Source organism: Nipponia nippon, unplaced genomic scaffold (assembly GCF_047370975.1).
Source record: "Nipponia nippon isolate SJK-2023a ecotype South Korea unplaced genomic scaffold, ASM4737097v1 scaffold_3, whole genome shotgun sequence".
NCBI lineage: Eukaryota > Metazoa > Chordata > Aves > Pelecaniformes > Threskiornithidae > Nipponia > Nipponia nippon.
The window spans coordinates 78014756-78040788 of record NW_028262347.1 but is presented as its reverse complement, the minus strand read 5'-3'; the positions used below and the strand labels follow the sequence as shown (position 1 = coordinate 78040788).

Here is a 26033-nt window from a genome sequence, read left to right as displayed (position 1 = left end):
CGGGTGGACAAGCTTGGTTGGCTCAGGGCCAGATCCAGCCACATACGGCTGCTCCCACTGCAAGGGGATGTCATTGCAGGCGCTACGCCAGGCAGCAGCGGAGGGTGTGGGGGGACCTCAGGTGTCCATGTTGAACCTCCCCAGGTCACTGGTAAGACACCCCCTTTCAATGCTTGCTGGGAGCAGAGGACTGGGCTGGAAGGTAAAACTGCCGCTATTCAGCGAGAGATTTGAAATGCAGGCACACAACAACGCTGAAGAGCAAAGACATGCACTGCTAGAAAAGCTCAGCTGCATTCATCTGTGGAAAAAGGAAATTAAAAGTGGCAGGTGAAGGATATGACCCGCTGTGGCGAAACACACAAGCAGATCAAAATAGGAACCATTATCCTCTTCTCTCTTTTGCTCCTTTGAGGACGTTTCCAAGGCGTTAAGCACTCCCCCCCACCGTGTTGGTCCCTCTTTCCCCCCTACACTCACATGCACAGACATACACTTATGATCTAACCCAGCTTATTTTGGCTGGCTTGAACAGACACACTCAATTTACGATTATTTGAAAATTGGCAGCTAAATGTCTCTGGTATACAGTCAAGCGACTTGGGTATTTTAATATTATGAGTAATATGTGAAGTACGATTAATGTAGTGAATAAAACAAGCAGTCTTTACACGCTCTTCTGATTCGGAAATGAACTTTGCAATGTTCCCTGCCAGCCTTCTGCAGAGAAGAATGACTAAATATCTCTCCTAGAAGCCAGCGTGCTCTCTCTCCTTCTCTCTGGCACTCCTTTCTAAACGAGGGGGAGGTTTTCTCTTTCCATCTTAACAGGTCCATTATTATTCCTCAAAGAAATAAGAGAAAGCAAGCGTTTTTAAGAAGAACTTAAGGGCACAGGTTGTGAGCATTTAAGTTATTGCTCAGGTAGTAGAACTGCACCTACATAAAACATCCTAGTGCTGATCTTTTAATCTGCCTGGGATCTTCCTTGTAGTGAGGGACAACTGCCTTGGCCGGAAAACAAGTCTTGGCCCTGCTGCGTTGACCAGCTGCCTTTCCTTCCTATCACAGGCAGCAGCGCTTGCCTGCAGGGTGCAGGCATGCAGTCCCAGGCTGCAGGCAGCGTGGGAATGCCACTGTGATCTGGCCCTCCACACCTGCTCAAGACGCAACAAAGAGGAGTTGGAATAACCAGGATGCTATCAATGGCATAAGTTGGTGTCAGGATAATAAAAAGCTGGCTTAAATCTTCTTAGTTACCTTAAGCTAATGAAAAAAACAAACCCAACCCTTGCTTAAATCAAAGTAATGCTATGGTTTCTATAATGAGTGATTGTTTAAAAGGGTTTAGTCAGAATGGTACAACCTTTTGGTGTAAAGAAAATCTGGGCTGCTGCTTACACACAGAAGTCCTGCAAGATGCTTGAGGTGGGTGGATCACCCTTACTTGTGCCTGCAACCAGCCTTCACTGAGGCTTAAGTCAATAATGTATGTAATTAAACTTATGTTTTAATAGTTAACCTGAATTGGAAATCCCTTGTAAACTGCCTTCTGTAACTCTTTTACAATATGAAAGTTAATAATAGGTGCACTCATGCACTGATACTACTCTGAACACCTTCACTGTAGTTGCTGTGTGTGGAAATGTGTGCACAAGAACACAGTGCCTCTGAGGAGACAAAAAAGAGCCCAAAAGAGGCCAAAAAACCCACTCCCCCACCAGTATCTTCTGCTGGAACAAGGGGGACCTGCAAGCTCTGTGCACCTGAGCAGTGCACCTTTGAAACAAGCTACAGCCACCCTGACACTGCGAGAAAAGGCAAATCTCTGACTTACAGGATTATGGCATTTCTTGAAAGCACAACACCAATTCAATAGCCAGCTCCTCAACTGGTCTGAATCGGGGTAAATTGCTGTGGCAGTATTATTTAACCTGAGTCCAAGCACTAAGATACGTTGTGCCAGCACCTTGCCATAAAAAACATATGCCATGGGTCAACTCTGGGTCTGAAGACTATGGCTAGAAGAAGACACTTTGAGAGAACAGCAGTGGGGCAGAAAGAAGCCTGGGAGGAGGCTTCCCACAGGTCAGTGGGTGGGCAGGGAAGAGAAAAGCATGGCTAGAGCAGGCTGGCTGTAGGAGGGGAAATCAGGATCAGAAAACTGCAGAGACCAGTTTTTTGCGCGGGGGGGGGGGGGCAGTGCCTTTAGAATTAAGACAAAATGTCAGATGGCTCCAGCAATGAATGTATTGTACTTATCTATCCTACAGTGGCCACCGATTGCCAAAAGAAAACTACCTACAACCAAGGCGGCACTCGCAGCAACAAAAATCAACCCAGCAGCCTCAGAAACTTCACCTCTTTGGACAGACTACTTGTTCTAGATTTGCCTCATCCTCCAGAGGAGGCGGTGGCTCCAGGACTCGCTATCTGGCTGCCTGAACCATGGGGAATGACAGCTCCAGCACACACAGCGCAGATCTTCCCCACCACTGGCTTTAGCACGAAGGGATCTGGAAGGTGTAAATCCCCAGAGTACAAAGTCAGATGCTCGCTGATGGCACTCCCAACCAGCCTAACAGAGTGAGTGCCAAGACGAGAAGGGTAGGGTTTATTATTCTGATTTTTGCATAATAGAAAGCCACTGCCTAAGTAGCTCGATACCACCAAAACATACCTGTCCCTTGAGTCGCTAGTTGTCCACCCAGATGCCACTGCCTTTGGTGGGTGGGAGGCTGGCTCCCCCCAGCACCGAAGTACCACCCCTGTTCTTTCACTGATGTTTTTAAGAAACCAAGAAGGTAAAACTAGTGTGATTAAAACACTGGTTTCTGCCAGGTCAGAATCAGTTTGTCCACAGAGTTGAGGAACAACTGCAAAGTTGGGCTCGCAAGTCTCTGTCTGAATCATGACGTCCTGTTTGCTTTGACCACCGCCACGGCCTTCCCAGCTCAGCGCTTCCTGGCAAAGGAGGTGGAGCGGCCCACGTTTCCATTCATGCACAGCACGCAGGTGATTTTGGTTCTCTAAAGTAGTCACTACCTTCACGTGCAAACAGCACGGGTGAAAATATCACAGTGTTTTTTATTTAGTGTTTGCAAATGCTCCAGGTGAAGTCCATCAGCGAAAACAATGCTGTGTGAATAATCACACCCTGCAAGTACTGGGTAGTTAAAGGCAACATTTTCATTTTCAAAAGTGACTAAGTGACTTAGGGCTCATTTCCTCTGGACAGTTACGGGAATAGCTAATTAACAATAATTAACCTGATACACTTGCATCAAAACCTCCTTGAAGACACCCTCGCATCAGAATAAAACCTCATTTTTCTGAATTAGTTTAATCCAATTGGGAAGAGCCCATTTTCAGCACAGCTTCAGGCCAGCTGCAACTCCACAGGCTTTCCATGAGGCCTTGACCCTTTCAAAATAAGCTTGCAGCTGCTAGTCCATTTACGTTTCTGAAACTTCTACCCAAGGTAAAGCAATCTGCAAAGAGGGATAGGCTGCAATTAAGTACTGGATCATAAAAGTGAAAATAAGCTGGTCTGCAAAACTCCATCTTCAAAGAGTTTTAGAGGCATTAGTTCACTAACTTCACCAACTATAAACACTACTCTTACATATGAAGAAGTTGAGACAGACAGGTGAAGGGACTTCCCTGAAGTGTTACCAAAAGTTAATATCTCTACAGGGTGTAGGACTAAGGAGATTTTGGTTTCCAATTATACCTGCATTCAAGCAAGTATAAGTATGTCTGGAGGGCTATGGGGAGCAGCAGTTGTCCACCTCCACCACTTTCTATTACTGTAGTCAAGGCTGGCACATGCTCCGTGGTGCAGTGGTGGCTGGACCTGCTGGGAAGTCCCCTTCCCCCCCCCCCCCCCCCCCCCCCCCGTCCCTCGGCTCTGTCTGTCCTCCATGCATGCACACAGCCAAATGCTCCAAAGAGGGCTGCAAATGAAGGGTCAGAAAAAGAAGGTGACCCTCAGACAGGCAGAAATATTTCAAAATATTTCTAAATAAACACTAAATATAGGAAGAAAGAAAATTTCCAAGTAGAAGTAGTAGATAAATATGCTGGTGTGGAATGTTTTCTCCACTAGAAAAGCCTCCCTGTCATCTGAAAAAAACATTCATTTTTAATTAGAAGATGAAATACGGTTCCCATGACTGTAAAAATTACAGCAAGTTATTGTGCTTATTACAATCCTGTAAAAATTAGCCCAAACCATAAAACTCTGATTCTGTATGTCTCCTTGGATTTACTGCTGATCTCGCTAATGTCACAGGCATCTGCTCTGTGTTTTCTTCGCCTTTTCTTTGCCATGTCCTACTCCTTCACGTTTCCATTAATTTTCCCCATTTTTCCTTACACCAAAGAGGATCTAAGTGCCTTTGACTAGAGGCTTTCCCACAGCACAACTCAGACAGTATCAGCTCCTGATTAAGCAGTCTGTGCTAGCTCAGTCAGAATGAAAACCTCGCGATGGATTTTATTTGCCCTGAGAGGGGCCCCTCTGGCTTGCAAGCTCAAGATTAAAAACCCCGGGTTTCTCGGTCCAATTGGTTTAGTCAGCATTCAGCCCTCATTTTTTGCCTGAAGCAGAAAAGGGGAGGGGGGGAAGGAATTGAAGACAATGCTAGTGAAAAAAATCTAAGCTATTTTAATCCAATGCAAATTCTGTGAGCTGTAACGAAACTATATTGTTCCACTATGTTGCTGTTTGTTGGTTGCTAGTTAACGTGCACTGCCGGTGTGTTGCTGTACAGATCTTTTGGGGTTCACGGGAAAGCAAGCTCAAAAAAGCTGTGATATAAAGTCTCATTTGCATACTAGCAGACAGCAGCTCGGCACCAATTTCCCTTTGATCTAACAGCGTTAAGAAGTTTTACAGCATTTTAGTTTGGAGGCGAAGGAAAGTTATCAGGGAGGAAGAGACTTTCCTTGCTAGCACTGAGTGCTACATGTCCCTGCACACTGAACCCTGCAATAAAGCTCCTGCAGTTTGCCCTCCCTCGGTGTCAGAATGCAGCAGGCATCCTCTGGTATAAACAGTCTGAGGGCTGAGACCGGTCTGAACACAGCGGAGGTGGCAGAGGGGATGTCGCTGGGCGGCCAGACTGTAGCCACACACAAGCCAATTGCAGAAGTGGAGCCGCACGTCCTCCTCAGAAAAAGCCCGTGGTGACGGAGCTGCTACCTTGCAGAAGACCCCACCAGCAAAACTCCGGCTCGGCAGCGTTTCAGCGCAGTCCTCGGGAGGGCCGAGGCAGCGTCCTCGCTCCACCTCAAAGGGCTGACTTTCAGCACGGGATTACCAGTCCCGTGTAGGGCAGGGCCTGCCGCGGGGTTGTGCTTTACCTCTCCCCACATCAGTTTTGATGAGCTTGGTTGAAAGCCTCTTTCAAAAGCAGATACACACATGCCACACCCAGGCACAGCTGCTAACATTAGGCAAGAAACCAGCAGACATTTAAATATAGAACAGCCAGGCTTGGTGAGAGGGAAGAGCTCTGCTGGTGCACCTCGACTTCCTTGATCAGCAAGCTCTTACGCTGGATACTGCACAGGATGAAACAGCACAGGCAATTCTTTCATTTGGAAGAACAAATATCACCATAAACCAAAGTACGGTATGCTAGTCCTCTGTTGGGGTGTTTTAATTTTGCAGGGGAAAAATAAAAAACATTCCACAGCCCAAGATTTTCAAAACCCACCCCAGATTTCTAGTGAGTCAAAGTTTAGACGCCCAGTTTGCCACATCAACGTTGCGGTCTCTCCAGGAGAGCTCAACACCCACTCCTTCAAGACCAAACCCTATTAGACATGCCAAGATGGGCACACAGTGGTGATAGGCAGAAGCTACAGTGGATAACTTCTTAATACAACTAATCCAACATCATTTAAGCCCTGGCTTTCCTGAGGATAAGCTCCAGAGAGGATACAAGTCTTTTTGCGCCTGAAAGAAGAATTATCCTCACTCTCTCTTCCACTCAGGAGAAAGCCTTGCGCTATTAAATAAGAAATAAAGCGCCTTCCCTTTGCCCATGCAGTGCAACCGGCTCGTAATCTGCATTACTTGCCAATAGCATTAGGCAGCTGTTAGCGCAGGCATGCAATGCCCACTTGACTTGCCATCGCAGGTAGCACCAGCTAAAAAAAAAAACTAAACTGCACGACAGCAGCTCTGCCAGTGCTCCCAAGGCGTTTCGGAGGCACGTGCCACCAAACGGCAGGGATGGCGCAGTGATCCCTGCACAGGGAAAAGGCAACCCGAGGCAGGAAAGCACAGTTAGGCCTGAGTTCACGCAAAGCGGTGACAGGATGACTTGTGGACACCTATTCCAGGAACAGGCAATGGGACAGCTGTCTAATCGTTTGGATGAAACGCGCAGAAGTCTAGCTCACTGATAGGCAACTACTTCTGGCCAGAGCTATACCTGTCCTGTCCGAATTAAAAATAAGAAACTCTTGCTCCGTCTCACTTAGGAAAACCCTCTGGTTTGAATATCAGCAGCCCCTAAGCCTGGAGCTCTCCCCCTCCCAGCAAGCCTGGTGCCTGACCTCCTCTCCATTCGCATCCCGCTCCACAGTTCCCTCCCCTCAAGCAAGACCTGGAAACGTTAATCCCTGCCAACAAAAGCCGTCAGCACACCATCACAAAAAGGCTTTGGGGACCATATTCTGTCACCTGGGTTCACACCAAGGAGTATCTCACTCCCTGCTGCTTCCCATGGGGCTACCGGCCAAGTGAAACCCCAACTGGCAGGAGCCAAGGTGGCCCAATCTAGCCTTTCATTACCACCACCATCCAGACCTCAGGGGCAACTCCAGGTCATATAAATAGCACGGTATTTGAGCAGAAACTCCGTCTCTTTTGTGACCGGTACGGTTTCAGTGCTTGGTGTGCTGCTGGCATTAAACAACTAATTCATAATGCAGGCATGAAACCACAAATCGAGTGGTGAGAGGGACAGAAGATGTGATATCTCATAATTATTTTTTTTTACTCAGAACTCAAATACCTTTAACAAATGCATCTATAGTTCACTGGCATTTTTCTTCCTACAGCTGTACCGCCATACAATTATAAAACATTACAAATGATGCTTTCCAAGCTGTGACCCAGGAGATGACATTTCATTTTCAAAAAGGACATAATTCCTGACAACTTAGAGACTTAGACTCATCTTTAAGAGTGTCACCAAAACGGTCATTAAGATGCTTTCCAACTATCTGTGCTAAATGACATATTCTCAACAAAATGTTTGCATGGGGTTTTTTTTGTCAAACAGTAATGAAATTCAGATGTATAAACACAATAAAGAAAACCATCAGGGCTTATTTTTCCCTGTCTAAAGTGCGTGTGCTTGCGCGCACACAGAGACATTTGTATTAATGCGAGTAAATTGAGCAGGCTTTGTCATATCTGTATCAACACCCAGCAACATATATAGTTATGCAGATAAAAATAATGTATTTTAATAGTTGTGTATATGTAAATTTTTTTTAACTAAAATAAACCAAATCAACCTCGAATGAGAATATCTAGATAGACACAAAGACGTATTTGTAGCTGGACCCTTTGTTCAGTCCGTCACAAGGAAGAGCGGGCTGAGCCATCGGCAGGAAAGGCTCTTTGCTATCAGCCTTCAGAGAACGGTTAACAGCAATGGGAAAAAAGCTGCTCCCGTCTTTTACTTGAACGCGAACTCCGGTACGTGTAGCGCACCGATGTAGAAGCCCGACGTACTGTAATCTTGCCGAGCTGGGAGCAAGGCAGCCCTTCCAGCAAGCCGATGCAGCGGCTGCCCACACGTTAATCACGGCCGTGGGAGCACGGAGAGGCTGCAGGGGAGTCGGCACATCGTGCGAGACCTTACCTGTTCCAGGTAGCGTTGGAGCAGGCCCGTCGCTGCTGGGTCCCCCGCTCATCCAAGGCTGCCTGCTCTCTCTTGCCCAGATCACTGAGGCTGGGCGAACTCATGAACTTCAACCTGCGAAGAGTCCTCATGGTCAAATGTGTGTTTGCGCGTGGCAGCTACAGATACACCATCCTGTTACACACACACACACGCAGCTGGAGCAGCGGCAGTGGCAGCAGCAGCAATGCGAGCAGTTCCCTCCGTTTGCTGTTCAAAAAAGAAACTTAAAAAAAAAAGAAGAGAGAACCAGTCTCTACGGAGCACACCTCTGCCAGCAAGAAAACAAACCTTTAATCAGATCAACTCTGACGTCATCAACTGTGGTTAATAATTTCTCCAGTCCTTTCAAAAAATAAAAGTCGAACTTCTGGCTGCTGCTGCAGCACTTTGAAGGGGCCCCTTGCAACCGCAGCTGCCCCGAGTGCGAGGGCTTCCCCTCCCCCTGGCCCCGGGCACCACGATCCGGGGAATCGGGAATCTCGCTCAGCGCCGCGGCAGCGTGCTCCACCTGTCGTGGGAACTGCTCGGCTCCTCCAGTGGCTTGGTGGGCTCTGCAAGCATTTCTCAACCTCTCCCTCTCTCTCTCTGTCTCATAAATGGAAATGAAACTGGAGGGCAACGGACAGAGAGAAAAAAAACCCCAAGCAACCAATACTGACGCACTGAGACTTTATTGGAAAGTTTCATAACTGCCTGTGCCCTGCCACGTTACGACACTGCACACACGCGCTCTCGCTCCCTCGCTCATACATATACATACACACACTCCCGCACTCCCTCTCTCCCGTACGCACTCAGCACAGCCTCACGGCTCGCCTGGGAGGCTGCTTCAGCTGAAAGTGTCACATAAGCCACAAGACAGAAAGTATTCACGAGCAACACAACAGCAGAATGAAAAGAGCTGGTTTGGGTTTTAGCATTTTGAGGAATTTTTGGTGGTACCTAGCAGAGCCAGACGCTTTGTCTTTTTCTGCCCTTTTTTTTTTTTCTTTTTAATCGAGATAACAGCTACACAACTTGGGGCATAACTAGTTTCTACACAAGCCCCAGGTGTCTTATCTTCAAAGGAAAAATCTTTCTCTCTCTGACTGCAGCACTGGAGCTGAAGGATATGCTGCTACAAGACTCTAGCCTGTGCTTAGCTCGCTGTCACTCACTCGCAGTTCTGTTTTAAATTCAGGAGTGCCTGGCTCATCTGCTGGGAAGTAATGTAACAAAACAGCGATTAGCTTTCTCAGAAAAGAAATTGTTTGCAATAGACTGAGCCAGAGCCCAAGAACTGCTCTTCTCTTGTTACGGCGTTGGTCTGCAAATAGTCTGGTAAAAGCCACGAGGGCACCTTGCAGAGCAACCTTCCACTCGCTGGAAGGGGGCTGCACTACAGATGAATTTATCTTTTCTTTTTTCCCCCCACTTTTTACTTACTCTTTTCCTCTGTGATAACCTGTTGTCTAGATTTGGGCTATAATTGGATTTGTTTGTGTGCAAATAATATGGCAAAGCTTACATTACAGGAGAATTGAATTTCTCACAGTGAGATCCACCCTATGTGCATCATTTACTGACATATTTTAGTAAAAACTGATTCCTCTCGCTACTCGCCCAAACTCAGCTAAGCTTATTGCATTTAAATATTTACCTCCAAAACTGATATTTGGTATTACCTCCGTGGGAAGCAGTTGCAGAACTACCTAGGGAAATAAATCCATTTTTACCTTGTGCTACTTTTAGCAGCAGCAGTTTTATCCAGCTGCTTGGATTAGCGTTATATTGATTGTCCTTCCCACACCAAAGCCCTTAAGTATACAAGTGTGCATCACAGTAGATGGCATATAACATTTCACTTTGGAAGGGACCTGCAGCTCCACAGCTAACCTATGTACAAAGACATCGCTATCCCCGTCTCTTCCAGATGTTTAAATCCTTCAAACAAACGAACAACAATCCACTATGTACACAGGACCAAAAGGAAAACAAACACAACAGTCTATGGCTGTATTCTAAGGAATGAGATGGCTTCTACAGCATACAAATCAGTGACCAAAAATAGATGCAGCAGAACACTGCTTTGTTCGAATCGGATGAAGGGCACTCCATTTCTGTGGATAATACAGCCCGGGAGAGCAAGGGAGCACAACTCGGTCTGAGCTTCTGCTGAGGGCTCAGATAAACGTGCGTCTACCCTGCTTAGTGAAACAACTAGTTAGATAAACCTGTGGCAATATAATTCCATCTAATTTCATTTTCCACCTAGCTCAGTTGCTTTTCTGCTTCTCACTTGCTGTGAATTTGATAGGCCTTGCAAAATGTTATTATTCTGGATTAAACCCTTGGAATTTTTAACTCTTTGATCCCTCAGCAGCACCAGAGACTTTATAAACTATACCCTGACGATGCCACTATGTCAGCAGCTACATAATCACGTTTCATCTGCTTTTTTTCCTAAAATCCTCATCTCACTAATTGACTGAACCCAAGGAGCTGCTGTGTCAACCTTGGATATGCCAGACAACGCTGCAAAAAGCAGTACTTTGCTTCCTCATAAAATGCCGAATCCCAAGAGAAAAAAAAAAAAAAAGGATTTCTCTACATCTGTATGTTGAAATATTACACCTATAGAAGTCAGACTATTTTTATGCCACCACATCAATCTCAGTAACCAGTACTAGATTCAGAGTCGACGCATGCACAAAACACATGGGAGAGGCAGCAGTTTCCTGAAAAATTTCAGATTGAGGTAACAGAGGACAGGCTTTTTCTACACTTCTTCCTCCTTCCTACAATTCCACCTGATCAAATGTTGATTTATGACAAAATAAATGATTTTCAACAAGGGTTACCTCCACCCGTAATTACAGAGTAATACTTCACATTTACATTGTGCTGTGCGTCCACGGACATCCTTGACTTTACGGCATTCATTAATTCAGCCCTGAGCAGCTCTTGGGTAGGAGGGTAAAAGACACGATCCGCACTTCAGCGTTAAGAGTGAAGAAAAGAAAGGTGATGTGACTTGCCCAGGCCACCCCTGAGCAGGTGGCAGAGATGTCAAGAGATCCCAGGACCTCCACCTCCCGTTCCAGCACGCTACTGAGGGGATGCTGCAGGGACTGGGTAGCCAGGGACTCCCTGGGCCCGGGCGGCCGGAGGGCAATGCAGAAGACAGAGCTCCTTGCCAGGGCTGGCGGTGCGGCTGTAGCCACTTGCAAAGAGAGTTGTCGCAATACAGCGCTGCTTCAAGATCGAGCGGCTAAGCGGCAGAGATTGCTCGCTATTGGTCATGAAGAGGGATAAAAGCACTGACCGGGCTAATTGGGAGGGCGGGGAGGATGGGGGATTGGCGGGGGCCCTCCCGTAGGCTCAATAACAAGCACTACAAGCTTCTTAAATAGAACAACTGCACTCAGCACATTTATAGAGCTGAGACTGTAAAGTACTGTTAAGTTAATTCACTTAATCCCAGCATGCCATACACGATGCCAATACCACTATTTCACTCACAAGAAACCTGCAGCTCAAAGGTTAAGTGATTTAATCAACGCCACACAACCACCTCAGTGCGGAAGGCACATCCAGCCCTAGCTCCTGCTCCCTCCCTTCCCCTCCAACATCTCCTCATAAAAACAGGCCTGTCTCTACTAGAAACCGTTCTTTCATCTGTGGGGCCCACATCCTGCGGGTGACTGCACGGCAAGTCCCGGAGCCGCCACGGTGCCAGAGACATAGGGGAATTCTGCTCACCTGGACTTGCTTGCTATCTTGAGGCCTAAAACAACGTACAGGTACATGAATATAGGCTGACAGCCCAAGAGGTTTTATGCTGTTATTACAAGACAACGTTAGCATGCAGATCCAGGACCTCGTAGCAAACACGGCTTTTAAAATAATCACCAAGGGTAACTCTGTAGTTACCTACTGGTGTGCCTGTAACGCCTGCAACGTTCTTGCTGGGTGCCGTGGTTTAAAGATCGCATTGCTGCCCCTAGAAAATGTTAAAAAAATCCAGGCAGACCTCCCCAGGCATACGCTTGGTTTCAAAACAGTAAGATTTGCTAAAAAAAAAAAAATAGGAAAAAAACCCTACATTTTATTTACGTAATGCTATATTAATTTTTACAGTACAATTGTATTGTCTTCTTACAAGTTTCTTTTTGATCGTGATGAGAGGGGAAAGGAAGCAAAAAGTAATGTTGATGAACATTAAGAAATTCACAATATATGAAATTCATAATAAAGCTGCACATGCTGTGACTGCTATGGATCAACGTGTCAATGTGTCTTCGGCTACACCATTCCGCTACTGCAATGACAGGTTAACACCGCAGCGATATTGGTGCCAGTGGGAGGATATAATCAGCAAGAGAATTTGCTATCTCAGCTTCATTCACTTGAGCTTTGCCATGTAAAAAACAACTCAATAAATATAAATTTTAATTGGGGGGGGGAAGCCCGCTACTTCACTTTATCTCCCCTCCTTTTTTGGAGAAGAGAGCAGAAATCCCTATGGAAATTCTGAATGGTGTACGCTCTGCAAGCAAAGAACAAAGAGGTAAAGTGTATCTACGGCAGAAAGGAGTTAAAAACCTCCCTAGACAAATACACTTTAGTTTTTCATAAACCACACCACAAAACTTAGGGCATGCCTCAACACATGCCAAAGCTCAGGAATTAGTCTTCTGAAAAACCACACTTCTTAAAGGCACAGCACATCCTGCTGTGCCAGCAGAGGAGGGGCAAGGCAGGAGGGAAGGAGGAGATGTGAGTATCAGGAAAAAACAAAAGGAGCAGACGGGGAAATGAAGTTGCAAACCTTATGACTCATCAATTCCTTTGCTACAATATCCACATAAAGCTCCTTTATCATCAGAAAACAAAGAATAAAGAGAATAAAGAGAGTATGAAACCAAACAGGCACTATTTGCACCCTTCCCCCTCCATCCCACTGACTCTCTGCAGCCTCTGGAGATAAAGGCACTCTCAAGGACAGTTTCTGCCTCTCGTTTATTGAGGCTGGTCACAGGAGAGCCTTGGTTTTGCTAGTCCTTTGCTTTATTTCTGCCCTCACCACAGCCAAGCTCTGATTTGTAGGAGAAGACCTGGGCTTACTGGGCCATCTCCCCAACCTCTGAAACGCCTCCTGTGTCCTCCTGTACTTCTGCATTCTGTGACCAACATGACCACAGTTGCCTCCCTTTAGACAGAGCTGGGGTTTCTGCTCCTTCAGCTGCATGTAGGACTCACACATGGCATTTTTTTGTCTTTTACGCTGTGAAAAAGAAGTGCTCAAGACAGCATCTCCTTCCTAAGCAAGCAGAAGGTGACACCTCAGAAGAGTCCTTTGACCACTGCCCGAAAGGGATGCTCTGCCCCCCTTGCCCTTTCTGCAGTCACACCTGCAAGCACAGTCTGTCCTACAAAGCTTCAGACCCGACCGGCAGGCAGCCACGGCTGCTGCAGTTCCACTGCCTGCCCTGGAGATACGCTGGCTTGCACCAAACACGGACACCTGCAATCATTTCAACCTGCGGAGGATCAGGGCTGATATCCCTGGACCTTCCCTTCCCAGTTTTGTTCAGTGTGAGGCAGAGCAGCGTCAATGTGCCTAGGAGACTTTCTCAGCAGAAAGAGACCTGCATCTGAACAAAGGACTGGAGCAACCATCTGTGTCTAGTTTCTTTTCACAGTTTTCTGCTGGACGACATTTCTGATCTGTTCACTGCCTGAGCTTCTCAGTCTCCCCACCTTGCTCCCCTCCTGCTTCTCCATCACCCTTTGCTCTTGTGCTCCCTCTTCCTTTCTTGTCTTTCTTGGTTAGCTAATTCTTCCTCAGGCAAAGTTTTTAAATATAAAGGAGAGGGAAAGGAAAAAGGAGACCAAAACACTGGTACTAACAGTATTTGCAAACTGCTCTACGGCTCGCTCTAAGGGAATCAAGTCTTTGTCTTGCCTGTTTGGACTGTGAGCTCTTCTTTAGCTCTTCTTTACCCTTTTCGCTCGGCGTTTGTACTCAAGCTAGCAAAACAGGGCCCTGAGCACAGAATAAGTCCCCAGTGACCAGTTAATCTAACGCAGGTCGTGAATTTAGCAATACCTGTAAGGAAACCTTTGCTCAAAGCATCCATGAAATCCCATCCCCTTTGCCAGCAGCAGTTTTTGGTTTACAGAGCGTAACAATGTAAGCAGTTCTTAAAATACAGCAGACAGCTATATCTTTTATCCTTGTCCTTCAGGAGATAGGAATTAGGAGAGAATTAGGATAGGAATAGGCCTGTTACACGCCATCCAAAATATCAAGCTTTCCATCAAATGGCAATTCCCCTAGCTGGCAGTATCGTTCTTCATCACCTCTTTATAGGTTCTAGGAATTAAAGACAGCACAGTGATCTGAACGAGCATGATGGTTATGTTGGAGGAGGTAAGGATCAATGCTCTGGATTACAGGACCTGCGACATTACCACCTTTTCCATTCACATCACCTCGACGGAAGGAGGTGGGTTTCCAAGCATCAGACGTGCCTGTTCCAGGTTTCACTGTTGCCCCCTCATCGAATTCACAGCCCACTGCAACCAGCATATACGCCAAGGAAAGCCCACAACTTTCCTGTTAAATGGAAGCCAAACCTATAACTGTGATTTAGAAAGTAAGGTCTCAGAGTTCTGATCAATAAGCAAATCAAATGTTTAAAATACTTTGTGCTCTTATTACAAGATCATGAGATAGCCAGTGGAAAATTAATCTTACAAAGTAACTGAGCTCACAACGGATATGACTTTTTTTCCTCCCTGCGCTCTATGTGAATTCTTTCCTAAATTGCCTATCTTGCATAATTTTAATTGGAACCCAGAACACCACGACCTTGATGCAGCAGCTACAGCATCTCAGTGCTGTCTTCTACAGTTATATATGGTACAGCGCCTTCCAAATCTGTGAACCCTGGGAGATCGGAATCGTGTGCTGCGCAGCGCTATTTTTCTTATATCCAAACATTTCTGATTCAAGGTCTTCCAAGAAGGCTCTGATTGCCTTGGAAGGTCACCAAGATAAAGAACCCACTAGAGTAACTAGCTGAGTTTCTAATAAACTGCACTGGTGGCCAGCTGTCAGTTACGAGCGATATCCTGGCTGTACTCTCAAAGCCAGGATATCACTCGTGTGATATGCTCTCTCTATGAGAATGTGAGCATGGCTGGAAACGTGAACTTTGCAAAGTCAGGTCTTTGACTCTGGTGGTACTACGCTGCTGTTACTCAAATGGTACTACAGCCCTCTGGAACAAATCTTGGTAGTCCTGTAAAAGTCACAAAAGCCTGGCCTTCAATACAAATGGATTCTTTCAGAAAATTTATCATTCTCCCTTTGCATCACAAGGAAATTTTTCTGAATGGAAAAATTGCCAGAGAGATTTTAAAGGTAATCCAAAATTGCAACATCTAGCTGTGTAGTTGGACTCTGTAGCGTTCAGTACGGTGAAGCTTTCATTGGGAACTTAAAAATGGGGACCTTTTGCCATCTTTTCATACATGCATGCTGAGACAGTCCCTGCAGACTGAGATACCGGGCAGTGGACACAGCAAGGGTAAAAAAGGCCTTCATCACAAAAATTATTTTACACTTGCACCTTTAAATTTTCATTTCACCAGGTCAGCAGGTCCAGCACTATGACCTCCCAGTACATATCACGTCAGTGTTTTCTCAGGATGCTCTGGGAAATAACTTATCTCAAAGGGCAGAGTGCTGGAATTTTTTAGACTCCACGACAAGGTTTGGAAAAACTCCTTTCGCTCTCGCTCCAGCTCATTAGCCAGTCTCAGTCTTCAATCAGACATCAACGTGACATCACTATTTCAGTTATCACCTGGAAGGAATGCCTTGTTATCAAGGAGGTAAGGCAAATTCCATTACATTTCCTTCCAGAAAACATTTTTTTTTCCCCACAAGGCAGCAACAACTAGATAACTAGTCAAGGTACTCCCCCCTCCCTAAAGTCAGCATAAACACCAGCCTCCTCATGCTACCGAGGGATGCGGTGGCAGAACAGAGGTGTCATTCAGAAGGTTCGTGCGTCTTCAGCAGCTTTGTGGTATCCTTCCTGTCTCTCTTTCCTCATGAGTCCTGTTGCTCCAGCTTTCTTGTTCACCAAGCTTCCTTTAGTCATTTCAAATTATCTCTTCTCCAAACTCAGGCTATATTAACTTTTCATTGCAAAACAGTTCAAGTTCTCTAAATGTACGTAAAACTAAAATAACCTTTTTTTTTTCCTCTCAGAAAACTGCTGGGACCGCAGACGTTTTAGGCTTCATGGCATTGGGAGCTGTGAGCCATCCAGGGTCTTTCAGGCTTGCTGCTCCATGGCCAGCAGTTTGAAAGCCCACACAGACTGAGCTCTCCCACTCCAAAGCAGAAAGGTTGAAGGACTTATCTCGAGCAAGACTCCCAGATGCTCTGCTGGACCACTGGGATCCTGCTACCAAAAGCCCTGGGCCATGTTTCTAGGATGCACGGCTCCTTCAAACAAAAAGCCGTAGCCCAGGTAGTCCCGGGCTTGCAGCCAGCCCTTGCTTGAATCACTTCCTGCGGAGCATACTCCACTTTGGGAACGTCATTGGAAAAAATAAATAAATTGAAAACCTCTTATGAGCGGGGAAGCCTGGACTGCGGTGAGCTCCACACTCAAATCTCTGCCTCAAGTCCTTTTAAGATACTTTGGTCTTTATAAATAGGTTGGTACCAAACTTCACCAACTTGACATTTTCACAGTGAGACAGGGTGATCGCTGAGGGGAGGATCACAGGAGGACGGACAAAGCTCGGCCTCATGGAGAAACTGCAGCCTTTGCTCACCCTGACTCTTTAAAATCCGGCAAACCCGTTTGTGTCAGCCTGCCTTTTTCTTCTTTTATTTCAGCCCATCTGAGCCACGTGCCAGGTTACAGCCTGATGATACCTGAAGGGCCGAAGACCTGAGGTGATGGGGATGCTTGGGAGGGCGGCCGGGCCAGGCTGGGCCCCTGCGTCCCCCTCCGCGGCACGGGGGCTGCGGCGGCGCTGAGCACCCCCACCCACCGGGCGTGTGGGGAGGAAGCCCTGAAAACAGCCATATAAACCACAAAAAAAAAAAAAAAAACAATAAAAAAGGCACTGTAACATCTGTGGAGGCGTGCTCCCAGGCACATTGCTTTTAACCAGATTTTAACTTTTTGACAGAGCCCCTCACGACTTGTTACGGCCTCCTTTGGACAAGATGCACGTTACCGCCGCCCGACCTGAGGAGCCGCGGCCAAGGAAGCGGTTTTACGACTGCTCGCCAGAGGCGATCGATCGCCCCCGCGGGCCAGGCCCGGCCCTGCCCCGCTCCCCGCCCCGACAGCGGGGGCAGGGCGGGGAGCGCCGGCCGCCGCCGCGCCCCCTGCCGGCCTCGGGGGAAGGCGACACAAAATGGCAGCCGGGGCCGCCCGCTGAGAGCCCGCCGCCTGACAGCTCGGCCGTCGGCTCCGTGACTGAAACGACTTAGCCCCCGCACCTATTTATAAATCGACTGCTGTTCTGCCCTGCGTGGTTTTTTTTATAAAAGATGTCCGTCTTTCGGTTTTCCAGACGGCAGGAAAGGGGCAGTGGCAGCAGGGCAAACACAACAGGCAGGGCCTGTCCCTGGTCCCCTGCTCCCTCAGGCAGCTCCCAGTAGCAGCGGCGTGTCACCCCATTTGGAGGGGGACAAAAATCCGAGGCCAGCTCCTGATGGTCCCCTGTACCCCTCCTTGGTGGGAGATGCTTCCCGCGGGACACTCTCATGTCCCAGGCAAGGAAATCTCCTCGCCTCCCACTTTTCATAGAATCATAGAATCCTCAAGGTTGGAAAAGACCCTTAAGATCATCGAGTCCAACCATTAACCTAACACTGCCAAGTCCATCTATACCATGTCTTCAAGCACCGTATCTATCCGTCTTTTAAATACCTCCAGGGATGGAGACGCAACCACTGCCCTGGGCAGCCTGTTCCAGTGCCTGACTACCCCTTCCGTGAAGAAGTTTTTCCTAATATCCAACCTAAACCTCCCCTGGCGCAGCTTGAGGCCGTTTCCTCTCGTTCTATCACTCGTCACTAGGGAGAAGAGACCAACCCCCACCTCGCTACAACCTCCTTTCAGGTAGCTGTAGAGAGCAATAAGGTCTCCCCTCAGCCTCCGAGCTGCTCTCTTCTCCACAGCCCAGCATCCAATGGGGGACAAATCAGCATTACGGTTTTAAGTCTGCTTTTCTCATTCCCACTCCTGACAAGTGGTGGTGGTGAGGTGGGTCGGAGCGGCAAGGCGTACTGGTGGCTTCAAACCAGCCGGGGCATCCAGGCATTTCCAGGTGGCCGCAGGGGCTCCCCCACCACGCTCCAGGCATGTGCCTGAACAGCGGCCTCAGTTTTGCTGTTCATCTGCTTTTCGCCAGGACACGCACCCATAAAACTTGCGTCCCTGCGGTGATATTTTGGTGCTTGCAAATTGTAGGGCACCGGTCAAAAGACAGAGGGAAGCAACCCTTTCCCCCCCCCCAAGACTCAGAAAGGTCAGATTTGGAATTCATTTTGTCCTGTGTAATGTTTTGGCTTGGTTCGTATTTATTCCAAGTGAGTTCACCCATTTCTGCTGCAGAAATAAAAGGTCATGAAACCAGTAAATTCTCTCTCTCTCTCCTAAAAGGGGTGAATCCCTTCTAGGGAGTGAATCACCAGTGAAGTGTAGCGAAAGAAAAGAAAATGCAAAAATATATTCTGTGGGACTGTAATCACAGCTGGGTGCAATTATAAAATGCACAAGGGCACTTTGGATGCCATTTCCTTGCATCAATTTTTAAGCTGTCTGTTTAATTTGATTGATGAACACAGGGAGAAAAAGTAAAAACTTTTTACCTTTTTAGTAAAAAATAATAAAAAAAAAACCAAACACATCTTCCTTTCTGCAATATTTGGCTATGCAGCTGTAGGAGCCAGCACAAAGATTTGGCCAGACTGGGAGGAGGTAGGAGGACAGGGGACAGTTGAATCACTTTATACATAAAATAAATCTAAAACAATCGTGGCCTTCAGCTAATATTCCGCATGTTAAAAAGGAGATATGTGCGTGTAAATATGCGCATGTCGTGTTGTTAGTGTTAAGAGTCATCTGATTTAGGGATTGGCTTCAACAAGAAACTTTTGGATCCAGATTTGAACACTCTGAGGAAGAAGAGTATCCAGAATTGAACTTTTGACTCAGACTGGCATAAAGATAAACAGCTTTTTTAATCCAGGTTTTTGGTTCATTGACTCCATTTGGGTTTCCTTGGTTTTAGTACAAGAATTTAGTGTGTCATATGAAACGTAAATGCATCTAAACTTATTCTGCTGGAATAGAATAGAAATTTTCACTGTTCATTTACTGTAGTGCATTTCTTCCTACCTATGCTTACAACAGAAAATCTTCTTGGTTCAAATGTTTTGAAGCATTTTGGTTTTTTAAAAAGGCAAAAGGCTTTCCCACTCCACTGTTGGTACCCAGTAGTGCTAAAAAAGTATAGGAACCTTAACTTTTAAAGACTGAATCTTTAATACTATGTATCAATTTTTCCCTATGAGAGAGCCAAAACCAAAGGGATCCAAAATTATTAGATATTTTGTTAAGTCCTGGTTAAGAGGTTTAATGAAAATGTGACCAGGACTCACTTGCATTTATCTACATAATTTTCTTACTACTTTATCAAGAAATGCTATCTAGCCTTCAACATTAGGTGCTGAAACAGTCCCATTTCAGTTCAAAAACAAAACAGAAGCTCTAAAGAAACAAAAAAATAATCCATTTTCAAGCCCACATCATGGGTTTTTTTGCCTGGTATATGATTTTTAAGGCCTTATTTTGGTAAACCTCATCATTTAACTTTTGGAAGATTATTCAAACCTCAGTGAGATGACTTGTCCTCCTTTGCTCAGCTCTATGAAAGTTGGTTGGGTTGCACTTGTGTGAAGCTGGGGAAAAGAGGAATAAAAGATACTATTTTCACCTTCTTTTACTTGTAGCAAAATTAAATGTAATAAATATAAGAATGCAGCTGTTATATAGTTAATAGTTATTTTATGTACAGTTAGATAGGCAGATCAATAGATAGAATATTTATGCTATTTTCCTACACTTTACTACTGTTTGTATTTTACTGAGATGGTAAATAAATAACAGGAAGAATAACAGGAAGAACTGGGAATAACATTTGAAATAATTCCTTCCTTTTGATTAAATTCTCCACGAGAGCTGTGAAGAGAGAAGAGCCACTTGTGACCGCAGTGACAGCAGCGTAGTGACCTGGGAGGTCAGAACTGGAAGGTGCAATTAAGACACTCTTGTGATAAAGTTCAGTCACCCTCGCTTGGCCTTTCCATTTTTTAAGCTCGTTCAGCACTAGCTACTAGGAAGTGGGGTAACGGACATGGGGAGTGGGATGTGTGAGATGCGTACAAGTACAAGGAGAGATGTACAGGAAAACCCAGGCCTTATTCTGTAGTTGCTGGAGAAAAGCGGGCACATCCAGGGTCCACTTCATCACATCCTATAAAGGATATTTAAAACTGGTCGGGTAAGTCATGCTCGGGACGTGCCTGTTCTCTCCACCAACTATAAAGAGAACATAATGCGAGTAAGTGCAGATATGGATATCGTATTCCAAGCTGTGAATACCTAAAACTAGACGAGATGAATGTCATCCCCAGTCTCTTACTGCCTGGTTGATCATGACACAAATGTAAATAATCTGGCAACCAACTAATGAATGTTTCACTTCCTCAAGTACATGCTCTGACCCTAGATGAAGAGACCTTTGGGGTAAGTCTTTGGTTTACAAGCTCAGTTGGTATTTCAAGTAAGGAGATATCAAATTAGAAGTATTTCTAGAAGAGTCTGCTGCTGACCAAAGGCATTGCGGGATTGAGGGAAAGGGCAAAGTTTGCAGCCTTCGTGGGACAGCCTCAGCAGAAAGTCAAATGGGATCTGCTGGTCAAGAGCATCTTCTGGCTAGGGAATCAGCTGAGATTTTAGGGAAGAGCTGAGCTGGGAGTAACACCCACTCCAGCAGTGGACAAGGAGAATTAAACAATAAATAAAGATACTGTCAGGTTCTCCTCTTTGTATTGGCGGAGGAGGAAAAAAGGAGCAAAGAAAGAGTTACAACTTTGCCAGAAACTTCTCATAATACTAATTACGAAAAGATTGAGTGCTTATCAGCTGTGACACAGTAAACACTGCTAACCTCCTTTATTATCTCAACACTCTCCTACTGACTTCTGTCTCCTTGGGACCACAGCACACACATTACTTTGCTGTTTCTGATTAGGCCCCTGCCACGCCAAGGCTTCTGTATGTGCTGGATTTGAAACCTTTGACATTTCCATGGAATAATATGGGAATCTACACATCCAGAAAGTAAAACCTATGTACAACCATTTACAAAGGCCATGGCCCGCAGATGTAAACTAATGGGGACCTGAAACATTCAGTACATGTTTTCTATCATCCCTGTTATAGTAGGACCAGACTCCTAAGACCTTTAAATTGAATCATACCACGATGAAGAGCAAATAATAAATGTAACTGTGAAAATAGGCACACTGTTGAAATATAAAATTTGAATACCGTGCTGCACTTAAAACCATAAGCATCGCTTAACGTCTATTGTATTGCCAGCAAGTGGGAAGTTATGGCTCTTGCAATGAAAAAAAACCCAAGAGGTTATAAAATGCTGGGTTTGCAGCAGGCAGGCAGTGTTTTTTCATAAGGCATTGGTATTTCCAGTCAGCAAACACTCTGTCAGGGTGACAGTAAGCTGCTCACGGCATCACGTCTCATAACGTCCCCTCGTGTGGTGGGAACTCTGATCTGACTGTCCATCACAGTAAGGTTACAGATTACACAGTAATCTATAAACAGTTTACAGCGGGATAGTTTGCAAATGCTCCGCTAAAACCAGAAGGCATGCACGTGTCTCTCTGTTTACTCTGAGGGGCAGTTATTTATAATACCAGAAACAAAAAGTTTAACAACAAACAAAACAAAGATGGAGTGCTCACAGTGAACTTTTCAAAATATTTCAGTAAAGCATTAGAGCAGCTTTTAGTTCTGCTGGCAATGGCTGAAGCCTCTGAACAGCAGTATTTGGAGCTGCTGCTGACAGAACTCATGTTTGGTAACAGATTAGTTAGAAGACTGCTACCTTAGTTAACAGCAGATAACAGTGGGTATTTGTTTTAGAGAAGGTTGTAAAGTTCACGAGCGGAGATTTTCTGGGTATGCTTGAAATAACATGGGCAGAGGTAGCAGGGATTTCCTGACTGAGTTATGCTCAGATTCTTCCCTCCACTTTTCCAGAGGAATCATAAGGAGAAGAGCAATGCCCATACCCCTACTCTTCATGACCTGGGACCATCAAGTGCCTGTTGTACAATGCATAGCTATCAAATACCCCCTCTCTCTACTACTGGTGCTGCGAACTCACTTCTCAGGGAATCCAGACTGGCAGTAGGCAACAACACCCTGGAAATCCTTGGAGAAAAAAGTGCAGCACAAGTGAAAATTATTTCTCTCACTTTTAAACATCTGTGCCCAGTTTGAAGACTAAGCTAAATTCTGCTGTAGGTCACAGCCTTGCACTGGATTATGGCGCAAGGCCCCGGTGGGAGCTGCAGATTATAGGGGACCATTTACCCCTGCAGCTTGAGATGAGACCAAGTAACCACTGTAGCGAAATCCAGCTACCACTGCAATGAAGTAGCATGGAATAGGCATTGCTATCATTCACCGCTTGATGCAAATTGGGAAGAAAGCATGCATTACTGCCGAGTAAATCAAAACAGAGGTTTTCAAGAGTGAACCCTTTCGAAAAGACCTCTTTGCTTAAAAAACACAGAAAAAAAAAAAAAGTTGAAGCCATGGCAGAGGCTATATTCTGCAGCTTAGTGATAAAGTAAATAAATCTTTTAAGAGAAAATAAGTCTCAATATGTTCAGAAAGAAAATTCTTTTCGAGGAGGACACTGGCAATCATTTTCTGAGAAAATTTCTAAGTTGCTTTGAAAAAATAACATCTACATGCGATGATAATGTTAAAAGACAAACAGAACAACATCAAAGACAGATTAAGCACATCTACTTTCCTTTCACATAAATGCACACACACGCCCCCATACACACTCTCCATCAATGACTAGCGTTTACTGAAAGTGATTTCAAGAAATCTGTAAAGATTCCTCCTTCCTAAAAACCTTGAATCTCAAACACGGATCCAATTCTAGCAATGAATATTAAGGAACTGGAGAGGGTTGTGCCAAGCACCTCTGCAGAAATAGCTGCAGCTGTGTAAGATATTACTACCACTCAGCTGTTCGGTGCCGCTTCTTGCCACACCCACATATACATCAATCATATATAGGTCATTTGAGAATTCTTCATATGCTTCAGTGCACAGCCAGCCGGGGCGGCTTAATCAGTTTCTGCAATGGTTGTCTGACTATGATCTTGGTGAACAGTACCTGAACCCTCTCACTCAGCTCGAGGTCGCCGTGGTGGATAAGACCTGAGCTTCTGCATCACCCATTCGGGCTCTTTACTTCAGGGCTTTTTTTTCCCCAAGGACATCAAGTTATTTAGAGGCTCCTCTCAGAGAGCAGAAATTCAAGCAATTTTCTGTATTGCTTGCTCACAACCCTGATTCAGCTGTAAATAGATTCACAGCTGAAAGTCCGTGCATACCATTTTTTAAGCTGCACTAAAGCTAGAGGGATGTAGACTGACATGAGCTGATGTTAAAAATCCCGAAGTACTGCATTGTTATTCAGATATTTTTCTACGGCAGAAAATACAGTCAGTTCTGTAGGAAATTGTGGAATAGAGATCTTAACCCTAGTGAGTTCAACAAAATGAACTCCCCAGGTGTCTGAAATTGGAAACATTTTCCAGTTGCAAATAGTGTTGCAGAAACATGTGCTTACCTGCTAAAGGGAGAAGAAAACAGGACTGAATAGCAAATAGGGATGACTCTGCAGCGGGTTTCCGAGAGTCACATGAAAATTCTTGACAGGTGATACAATTTGGTTGAAAAAAGTCAGCCCCTTGCAAAAAAGGCAGCTCTGCAACAAAAGATGAACAAAAAGTAGTATTGCACATATTGCTCTTCTAGGAATTGTTTCTCAAGAGTGCACTAATAAGCTCATACACGACACACACAGAAGTGAATCAAGTGCTGTTCCATCTCATCACTGATAAAAATAAACATTTCTTCTTGCATTTTTCCCTTTTCTGTTTTGTTTTCTTCAGGGGGAGGGCCTCATTGACACCAACGCTAAGAGCTACACCTCTCACTAAAGAGGATAAGAGAGTCTCCATGAGCACACGCACTGTGAGTAGTTCTGCGTTCCAGCACTAAAGAGGTGACAGAAAAAGGTCTGAAATACGCTGCATCATCTGTGGTGATCACCTCTGGAGAGCAGCTGTCCTGTAAGGCCCAGGAAAGCCTTAAATGCATCATTTAGAAATACTGGAAATTTTTTCTTTAGGGCTTCAAATGATGGTTGTAATATTACTGCCTGTCCTAAGCTGGTCTTGAAGTGCCTCTCTGAGATGACTGTTAACACAATAAACAACCCCAGAGCGCGTATCTTGGCGCAGCGCAGAATTTATCATTATGTGACTTCTAATCCCAATACAAACATCTTCATAATTTAAAGATTTTTTTTTAATCATTGATAAATAAATATAAAACACTATTAGTAAAAATATATATATATATATACACATACATACACACACAGAGGCACTCAGCAGTATCCACACATTTCCACATCCACATTCTGAGTATGGTTCTTCATGCCTTGCACTTGCATGGTCATTAGTACCAGCTCTAACACACTGCTAAAGCTAACTAGGAATATATAGTTCTCCTTTTTGACTCAGTTTATCCTGGGTACAAACTGCTCTTGCTTTTGGTTTGTGGCATTTCATACCCACTTTGCAAGGATGTAAATAATCGCATGTGTTTAAAAATATGTATTTTCAGGTTAATCTTCCCTGTGTTTGAGAGAACTAAGTAATCCCTTCACACTCCCACCTTTTGTCTGCTCTATGGGTGTCAGCTTCATTCTGTTACCACTTATTTTAGTCAAAATCAGAGGTGTTAGTTTAAATAGCAGTGTTGTGCGAAGTCAGTGCATTTTGACTGCAATGCGTTAAGGAGCGCACACATAAGCAGCTCAGCAGACAGCCTGCAGAATGGGAGAAATTATCCGCAGCTTGTAGGCTACAGAGCCGTGAACTGATATTTTTAGCACCTGGGGGCAAGGTGGGAAAAGCAACCTTTCCAGCGACACGCATGCATCTGGGAGATGACACATGGACAAATTTGAAGTGAGGGATATATAGCAAAAACACAAGACAGGAGCACAGTACACTGGCTATGAACATGCTACACCAACAAAAACTCCTGTGGACACAGCTAGACGTTGTACTAGTATATGAAAAACTGCTCTGAGCAAAGCAAGCTGTATCAGAGTAGAGCTTTCTTGATATAGCTGGATTTATATTAGGAGCACCTGCCAAAACTGCTGGAGTGGTCAGGCCATTGAGGTCTTCCAAAAGCTACGACCAACTGATCTCAGCTGGAAGTGAATACTATCAAAGCATATATCTAAAATAACAGGCCTTGTCATGAATTTTGGCTTTTTTCCCCTCCCTGCTTAAAAGGCAAATTGAAGAAGATTCTTCATCTTCTAATTTAAAGTATACGAGAAATCCCACTGATTTTAGACAGATATTATGGACAGAAAGTATAATAATAGCTATTTGGTTCTCAAAAGATTAGATGCTTATGGGTATGAAAACAGCATTTTGCTTGGAGATCCTGTTTGACATTTCTATACTAGCAGGTAAAAAAAAAAAATCCCCCCTTTTGGCTATAACCTGTGATAATTTGATTAGCCGGGATAATAAACCAACATCACAGTGCTATTCTTCAGGATTTGAGGGGGTTACTTCAGAATAAAACTCCACTGACTTTTTTATTTAAATCAACCTTTAATGATCAAAGCTCAGCAATTCCATCAATG

At 45.1% G+C, this 26033-nt stretch overlaps 1 protein-coding gene across 6 annotated transcripts in view; it reads right to left on the bottom strand.

Annotated features, from left to right (window-relative positions):
* PRR5 (proline rich 5) overlaps positions 1-26033 on the bottom strand; it is a 93885-nt gene that overhangs the window by 45926 nt on the left and 21926 nt on the right. For 2 of the 6 annotated variants that reach the window (XM_087766348.1, XM_087766349.1), the window contains one exon: positions 7890-8003. In XM_087766348.1, the coding sequence (XP_087622474.1) occupies positions 7890-7993 (104 nt within the window). In that variant the 5' untranslated portion in view covers positions 7994-8003. Of the gene's footprint in view, positions 1-7889; positions 8155-9570; positions 9592-19852; positions 19921-23924; positions 24063-26033 lie in introns of those variants that run through there. The other 4 variants (XM_087766346.1, XM_087766344.1, XM_087766345.1 and 1 more) reach the window with 4 other exon arrangements.